The sequence below is a fragment of the Solanum tuberosum genome, unplaced genomic scaffold (assembly GCF_000226075.1).
Source record: "Solanum tuberosum cultivar DM 1-3 516 R44 unplaced genomic scaffold, SolTub_3.0 scf00204, whole genome shotgun sequence".
Lineage (NCBI taxonomy): Eukaryota > Viridiplantae > Streptophyta > Magnoliopsida > Solanales > Solanaceae > Solanum > Solanum tuberosum.
Window position 1 is genome coordinate 54,767 of NW_006239127.1, and position 8,947 is coordinate 63,713.

Sequence of the window (8,947 nt, forward strand, 5' to 3'; positions counted from 1 at the left end):
CACTCTCTTTCCTATAACATGCATGTAGTTATGAATTGTAATTAACAAACTATAACTATAAAGCGTAATTAACTAAGAGAATTCATGTTGAAAATGGGTTCCATTATCATATCGGCACCCTCTTCTTCATTTTTATGAGCTTCCTTATCTCGGCGCCGCTATTTGTATAGTTGCGATAAAGTGAGAGGTAAAACATCATTATATATACTAGGAGTAAGAAAATAGGGTTTTTTAAAAAGTTATTATAAATTTATTTTTGGTCCAAATACTGTTACAAAACAAAAAATTTAGTCCAGAAATTATTACAAACTTTGAATTTTTTTTGATCATTTGATCCCAATTTGTATACTAATATCAAAATTCTATTTTTTTATTAAATATAACTATTTATCTGAATGATACCATTTGAAAGAAATAGAAAAAATATTTTTTATTTATTTATTTGAGTAAATATTATTATTTCACATGAATTTCATTTTAAAATAAAATAAACAATAAATTTGAGTAAAAATTATTATTTTGTTTAAAGTTCATATATTTATGTTTGTATCAATTTGTTATTTCGAGTTTTGTCATATTTGTATAATTTCAGACTTTATATTACTTAATTATAAAAAAACGCGAATTATACAAACGTACCCGCAAATTATACAAACGAGATGTCACTTATACAAATCATTGCCTCTCTCGCTCGCCTCTCTCCTCCCTCTCCCAATCTCACTCGCGACTCTCTTTCTATATAGTTACAAATTGTAATTAGCAAACTATAACTATAAAGCATAATTAAGGTGGCTATATACGAAAGTTCTCATCCTTTCTTATAGGGATAAGAGTATGAAAAATACCCCAACTTTGGTCGGATTTGCTGTTGCGATACTAAACTTTCATGAGGACCTATTACCTCCCTAGACTATTTAATACCGTATTTTAAACATATATATTTGCCCACGTGGACATAAAAAATAATGCAAAATTATAAATAGTAATGTGTTCACGTGGGCACATATATACCTTTAAATACACTATTAAATAGTTCAGGGGATAAAAAATACGGTATTAAATAATATAGGGAGGTAATAGATCCTTATGAAAGTTTAGTATCACAACAGCAAATCCGACCAAAGTTGAGGTAGTTTTTAGACCCTTATCCCACATAAAAACACTTGCAAAAGCACATGTCGTGAAAATAGGAATTGAATTTGAAGAATTCATGGTTTTTGTTGCGTTTCATATCTTAGCTATAGGTGCATGCATCTGTGGATAATGGATTATCAACTCTTTTATCAATTTTCTGTCCACCACTAACTTCTTAGCAGATACCGTTCCACCAGCCATAATATATATGTGATTCACAATTAATATATATTTTCCTCTTTTAAAACAATTTTATTTTTCTATTTTCATAAAACTAAGGTATTTTTTAGACACTTATCCCTTTCTTATAAATAAAACTTTGTTCTAAAATATTTCGAGACCACACGAGCCAATTGACAAATGTTGAGTATACTGAAGTTGCAGCCATCGTCGCCGTTGTTCGACAACAATTTCGATCAACTAACCGCCGGGAACTTGGTTTCCGGCCGGAGGTTTAGTATCCGATTGCGTCAACGTCAATTGGCATCTCTTTCGGTTCAATCGGAAACCACTTCGTCGTCATCTGAGCCGTTGGTTACCTCTAATTTGAATTCCACAGTCGGGTCTTCGTCGGCGCCTCAACTCTCCCAGTGGACCCTCACTCATCGCCATATTCATATCCTCAATTTCATTGCTTGCGCGGTACATACTCTTTTTTTTTCACTCTCTTATATACAAACGCATTTTTGCTGATCTTATCATTTAGGAAGATTTCTGCTAATGTGAATTTGAAAGATTTGTTATACATAAATTGGAGCTTTTGCTAATCTAGTGCCAACTGCTTCATAAGCTACTAAGAGTTACATTTAGTTTGTACACGCATTTGCATATTTATCTCTGTGTGAGATAACTGTATGAGAGTTAATATTTCTTGAATTGTTCATTGGCGAAGCTTTCAGTATATTCCATGGCAATTTAGTTCGCTGCTAATGGATAACTTGACTAGATTAGTTGCAGGGAAACAACTCAAGGATTTGATAGGTTTTGTACTTGGCTTTTGTTTTCCTTTCGTGTTTATGATAAACTGAACTTATGTGATTTTTGCATCCGATGTAAGATTTATATTGTCGAATCGAGATTCACACTGTTGGCCCCTCTCCTAAATAAGAGTAGGGTTTCTATGGTTAGTATACTAGCCAAATTATGATGAAATCTAGTTTTAGAGAATTCACAGTTGCCTTTAAGAGAGAAATTTTGGAATGGAATAGGTCAAAAGAGTGTTGAATGGATAGGTCAAAAGAAATTTATTTTTTTTCTTTATCAAAAAAAATATATGCAATCCCAACTATTTTGGGATTGAGGCATTGTTGTTCCTTTTGTTTGCTGTAGAGGTAGCTCGCTGGATAGTACTATTGCTTTCTCACCATTCTTTCTTCCGTTAGTGATGACTGATGCAATAAGAAAAGGAGTATGAGTTCTGAAACTGATTTATGTTACAATTCTTGTTCAACTAAGCAAATGCCTTACTCAAGTTGTGAGAAATTTAATTTATGTAGTTCTTGTAGAGCGATGGAAATGTGACTGGTTCGTGTGTGATGGTATGACAGCTACTAGCTAATGAGTAACTTGGGAAGTTAATTCCTGATCTCTTGCATTAGAATTGATATGTTATGCAACATCTGTATGTTGTTAAATTGGCATTTACTGTGTTTGAAATCCATCATATGAACCTAAATTTGTTACCTATGTCTCTACCTGTAATCTGCATAATCATAGCTCATCATAAGGACGACCTTTTTTCATTTCCTTTCTTCCGTGAAAGCACAATGAGATAAAAGTGGTGATCTGAAAAAACAGAGGATGAATCTTATTCTCATTACAATTTCAACTTATTAAATATGAAGGAGTGCTTATTTTGGGTAAGTAATCATGAGCAAAAGGAAAGAAAAGAAGAGTAATTTGCTCCAAACATCCTCATAATATGGGTTATGGATATTTGTATATTTGAAAATTTGATTATCTTATAAAAGCAGTGTTTGATACGTTGACTTGTGGAAATTGTGATTTTGGAGATATGAAAAAGATGTAAATATCTATGTGTATGTGTGGGGATAACTATATGAAAGTTAATATTTCATGAACTGTTCATTGGTGAAGCTTTCAGTATATTCCGTGGCAATCTAGTACTCTATCACCTTATGGATAACTTGACTAGAACAAGTTGTTGGGAAACGACTCGAGGATTTCATAGGTTTTGTACTTGGTTTTTGTTTTCCTTCTGTGTTCATGATAAACCGCACTTGTATGAGTTTTGCATCTCATGTAAGATTCATATTTTGAAATTCACGCTGTCATCCCCTATGCCATAGAGGAGTAGGATTACTAAGATGGCTGGCTGGTGCAAACTAGTCAATTATGATGACATATAGTAATGGAGAATTCTTAATTTGCCTTTAATAGACAAATTTCGGAATTTTGGGATGAAATAGGTCAAAATAGTGTAGAACGAATATGGAAGGTTCATATAGGCAATCCCAACTATTTTGGGATGGAGGTGTTATTGTCGTTTTTGGTTGCTGTTAAGGTTGTTCGCTAGAAAGTACTATTGCTTTCGCATCTTTCTATCTTTCTTCCATTTGTGCAGGGGTGATGCAATAAGAAATAGAGTATGTAATTTGAAACTGATTTAAGTTACAATTTTAGTTCTACTAAACAAATGCATAGCTGGACTTTTCAAAAATTTAATTTATGCTGTCCTTGCAGTAGCGATTGAAATGTGACTAGCTTGTCTGTGATGGTGTGATTATGCAGTTTGTACTTTGTTTTTTAAAGCTACTAACTGAGAAAGCTAGTTGGTGGCTTTATTATGAATGAGTAGCTTGGGGAGTTGATTCCTATTCTTTTGCATTATAAGTAATATGTTATGTAACATCTGTATGATGTTAAATAAACATTTACAGTGTTTGAAATACGTCATATGATCCTAAAATCGTTATCTACCTGTAATTTACATAATGATAGTTCATCACTAGTGCAATTTTTCTTCCTTCCATGGAAGCCTAATGAGATAAAAGGTGGCGTTCTGAAAAAAAAGAGGATGAATCTGATTCCTGTCACAATTTTAACTTTCTAAAAATGAATGCTACACAGGAAGATTCAAGCAATTTACTTTTTACTTATTTTTGTTTTGTGATTAATTGGTCTATGATGGTCTTATATAAGTAGTGATGGTACATGTGTTGGATCTCTTGTAAGCCTTTAATTTGCAGATTTGGTTCCAAATGTTGCTATTGATGCCACTATTAATAGCTTTACTGTGAACATACCTAATGATGTGCATAGAAAGATATGATAGTTTTATTTTGTTGTACCTTACATGAACTAGTGAAATTTTCTAATATATTAACTGAGTTATTGTTAAATGCTTGGATGGGAGTGGGTTGCAGGTGTTGTGTTAAGGATGGGTTAGGTAGGCAGTTGCAAGGTTGAGGGGAGAGGTTGTATGTACGGGATACAGCAGTGCTCAGTGAGGGCATGTTAGGGGGTTGTAGTGCTATCTGCTAATGGAGACATGAAAGGGATTGGAGGTTTACTGTAGGAAGACTCTACAAAAGAGATCATCTGGCACAACCTGGGGGCATTGCTGGTCCTTGGAAACAAGTTTGGAGATGTAATATTCCAGCCAAGGTGAAGCGCTTCCCGTGGTTGGTCTGTAGAAGAGCATGTTTAACTCAGGAGAAGCTGAAAAGGATGAGATTCCAGATTGTTTCTAGATGCTTTTTCTACAATGAAAAGAAGGAAACAAACAGCCATCTCTTTCTCCATTGCAGAGTCACTGTCCAAATATGGCACATGTTTTGCAGACTTATTGAAGGATCCTGGGTGATGCCTGAGCATACTGCAGATCTTTTAAGTTATTGGATGAGGAGAGGGGGGAGTAGGTCCCAGAAAAAATGGATTATAATCTCTTCCTGCATATGGTGGTCCATTTTGGACGGAAAGAAACAACAGATGTTTTGAGAATATTACTAACCCAATGCAGAAAGTTAAAGGAAAGCATTAACACAATGTATTTTTGGTGTAAAGAAGAGGGTATAGATGAAGTATAACAGTGAGCAGATATCCTAGGTTCTCTGTAATTAAGATTACCTGCCCTTGTAATTTTTGAAGGTTGCTGCTAGCACACCCTTATTGCTGGAGAATACAACTTTACCTTGAAAAAAAAAATGTATTAAAAGAGTAATATAAATGAAAACAAATAAAGTGTTATTTTTACGTGTTTATGGAATAGAATTTGTATATAAAAACAAATGATTTAAATATGTAAAATGATGACACTCTGAGACAGGATGTGCTCAAGTGTCTCTAAACTCTAAAGAAGCAATTGGTTCTATTGTTGATGAGATGAAACATATAAGGTATGAGTGTAATGATCAAGTTACTGTTAACTTAGAATCCCCACTTTTTGATTGAACCAGATAGTTGTTTTACTATTGTTGAAAGCAAATGGTAAGAAATGCTTCCCCGTCCCCATGCCTACTTTTGACTAAGAACAATAAAATTTTACTTAGATTTTCATTCATCATACCATGATCTGATATCTGAGATTTGTATTCCTTGACAGGCTGCAATTTCTACAACCTGGCTGTTTTTTTCTGCAATTCCAACTCTTCTGGTATGTGTCGATAAATTCTTCTTTCTCATAATATTTTGTCCAATACTTATTTCTGAGCTTGCATAGAAGTGCATGCAGTAGAACTCTGGAAACAGATAAAGGTTGTTGTGAATTTCTTGCCTTTCTAGGACAAAGAAATGCTTACTCGACTCTGAAGCAGAAGAAAGTGTGATTTGTTTGCAAAGAAACTTATTCCTATGTGGTGCATGTTTCTATATCTCAACAACTTAATGATCAATTTTGACTCTAGGCTTTTAGGCGAGCTGCAGAGTCACTAGAGAAGCTAATGGATGTTACTAGAGAGGAGCTTCCTGACACTATGGCTGCAGTTCGACTCTCTGGTATGGAGATCAGTGACCTAACTATGGAGCTCAGTGACATTGGGTTAGTACAAAACATATGAACTTATTCAGTTCTATGCCATCAATTTATGGAATTATTCTTGGACATGATGTTAATGTTGTAGTCGTGATCTTCCCAGCCAAGGATTAACACAAGGTGTTAGAAGCTCAACTCGAGCTGTCCGTTTAGCAGAGGAAAGATTGCGACAGTTTTCAAGCACGCCTCAATCAGGTTACTCGACATTTACCTGTCATTGCTCATTTTTTTATCATTGAAATGGTTCAAGTGATGAATTTGGCTTCATCTTTACTTCATTAGCAACCGTGCAGGGTCTACTAGTCCCAATGGAGACCAGGACAGCAGCACCAGCTTTAGCAAAAAAGGTGAGGGACCTAAGGGAAGGGATAGTTAAAGGTCGTCAAGTTTTACAAATGCTTTTCACCCTCACCCGGTATTCCAGGACAGTCTTCAATTTCTTCAAATCCAGGGAAAAGACATAGATCCAAGAGCATTAGGTCCAAGAAAATCAAATCTGCCTTAAGTTGCATAATTCCAAGTGCTAGGCTGTTACTATCTTCATATACATCAGACTTTTGTATGGATTTGGTAGTCTGATCCATAATGTAGTTCAGTTAGGTCCTATGGAAAATGAATAATTTTGACATTATTGTGCATGAACTTTGAAACTGTTTGAATAGTTTTTGATGACATCCATCCTATCTCAACACTAATGGTCCAAGGTTGTGTTTTTCTCTGTAATTTACGGACTACGGAGCTCAATGGAAAAAACTTATCCGCACTTGATGTTTATACCAATACAGTAAATATATGACATGAGTTCTTACATGCACTCTTATCACTTGAATCAATTCTAATCTCAAATTTATAATTTAACAATGAGAAATTAAATAGTTTGGTGCAAAAGTAGGTGAGTGTGTCCCTTTTGAAAAGAAACTATGCCAGGGTCTTAACACTTGATTGAGTCTTTGGAGTACTTTAGGATTATATTTCGTGTCGAGGATTTGTGCTTGTGGGTTGGGTGAATATTGTAGACTAGGGGATCTGGTGGTTGATAATCTTTTGTACTTAGAGACTTAAATTGCAATTATTCACTATTTGTATTAAAATGAAGGAAATACTATCTCATACAGAAGGTGTGATAAAATAATCTCATAAAATATCTTTACTTATCTCATTTTACGTACCAAAGGACTCTAAATTCTCAACTTAAAATAGCTTTCAAGAGAAAATTCACATAATTGCAACTTCATAGTTGTATTAGTGAGTCAGATTTTTGTGTATATTTACATATTTTATTCAGAGAAAAAGCAGCAAAAAAGAATTTGGAAAATTGAGAAAACAGAAAAAGAATGGATCCGATTATAGAATCGGGGGATTGAACCCGACGTGAATCGAACACGCAACCTTCTGATCTGGAGTCAGACGCGCTACCATTGCGCCACGGATCCTAGGATGTGATATTTATGAAATAAATTCAAGATATATAATATAAAAATTTATTATTGATCTTTTGATAAATTTTCTTCCAAGAAAAATATTACACAAATTCAACTTCCCCTGATATAATAATATCTTAACATTCCAGTCGTATCCAAGGAATTAAAATTCTAATTTTTTTCCGACTCTCTATGACAACAATCTATAGAGTAACCTCACAAGCGGGATTTGGAGAGAGGACGTAATGTAGATTTTACTTCTATCTTTATAGGGAAGAAAATTTGTAAGTCTAAAGGAATGTTATAGGAAAGAAATTGCAAGAAAAATATAACAATGAAATAGCAAGAAAATGAAGCAACAAATAATATAATACCACATAGTACTACCAATTGTGAGTAGAGGAAATGAGGAGTTTAGACCCATACTTCCCACATAAAGCGCAATAAACATTCGATTATCTACTAATTAACCTTCTACCCTAATTTTCGACCTTCAGGTGAGTAGAGGAAATGAGGAGTTTAGACCCCTACTTCCTACATAAAGCGCAATAAACATTCGATTATCTACTAATTAACCTTCTACCCTAATTTTGGACCTTCATACATTTCTATATATCCTCAATAAACTGAAGTTCTGTCAAGTCCTATCTAATCACCTTTCTCAATTTTTTCCGACCTACATCTACCTCTCCTAACTCATGCTACAACTAAGCTATCATACCTTCTAACTAGCCCGTGCGTCTGTGTACACCCCCTTCGCATGTTCGAATCACCTTAGTCTCACGTTCCTCATTTTTTCACTACGAATCAGGCCAATTATACTTTTACCTTGCTCGAATAACTTCGTTTCTAATCATATCTCTCCTAATATTCCTACACATCTATTTGAGCATCTTCATCTATTATCGTCCTCCATCTTCTGAATATGAGCGTTCTTGACTAGCTATCACTCCACTCATACAAATATTGATCTAACCATATCACTATGTAGAACTTACATCAATTTTATGTATTTTGGTATTGAGTGGAGAATGTATATATAGTTCTTTACAATTTGAATAAATGATCAAGATGATTTCTAATATATTTTTTATGTGTACAAATAAATATCTCGTATCGAAAAGATTTCATATCAGCTTAAAAATAAATTTATAAAGAGTTACAAAATCAGTTGATTCGACTATCATCAAATGTCTCTTTTTTTTTTATTAAAAAAAATCTAAATAATTAAGTAGGTAATTATAGTATTGTTTAATTAGTTCCACAAATTCAGGTTCCGAAATCTATGGAACCAAATTCCAACCAAAGAAAATTAAACAAAATAATATCATTTCCAAATACACCTACACCAAGGAACCAAATACAATTAATCAACTACCTACCCCCCCCCCCCCCCCCC

The 8,947-nt window shown here is 34.1% G+C and overlaps 1 protein-coding gene and 1 non-coding gene across 3 annotated transcripts; one reads left to right on the plus strand and one right to left on the minus strand.

Annotated features, from left to right (window-relative positions):
* The first annotated feature begins 1,455 nt into the window (after positions 1 to 1,455).
* Positions 1,456 to 6,890, plus strand: LOC102597663 (uncharacterized). Of its 2 annotated transcripts, none has more exons than XM_006355473.2 (5): positions 1,456 to 1,776; positions 5,699 to 5,749; positions 6,000 to 6,133; positions 6,231 to 6,322; positions 6,410 to 6,890. In XM_006355473.2, the coding sequence occupies exons 1-5, from the start codon at positions 1,495 to 1,497 to the stop codon at positions 6,589 to 6,591; spliced, it is 741 nt and encodes a 246-aa protein (XP_006355535.1). In that variant the 5' UTR covers positions 1,456 to 1,494; the 3' UTR covers positions 6,592 to 6,890. The 2 variants fall into 2 exon arrangements, with proteins under 2 accessions (XP_006355535.1, XP_006355536.1); XM_006355474.2 differs by having other exon boundaries at positions 6,421 to 6,890.
* A 598-nt stretch (positions 6,891 to 7,488) lies between these two features.
* TRNAW-CCA (transfer RNA tryptophan (anticodon CCA)) lies at positions 7,489 to 7,560 on the minus strand. The gene has a single exon. It is a non-coding gene; the product is annotated as a tRNA-Trp (tRNA).
* Between the last annotated feature and the right edge of the window lie 1,387 nt (positions 7,561 to 8,947).

Excerpts from the sequence above, each read along its gene's own strand:
- LOC102597663 (XM_006355473.2), top strand. The coding sequence starts at position 1,495 with ATGTTGAGTATACTGAAGTTGCAGCCATCGTCGCCGTTGTTCGACAAC. Across the intron at positions 1,777-5,698 it reads TCAATTTCATTGCTTGCGCG|GCTGCAATTTCTACAACCTG; the intron begins GTACATACTCTT and ends ATTCCTTGACAG. Across the intron at positions 5,750-5,999 it reads CTGCAATTCCAACTCTTCTG|GCTTTTAGGCGAGCTGCAGA; the intron begins GTATGTGTCGAT and ends TTTTGACTCTAG.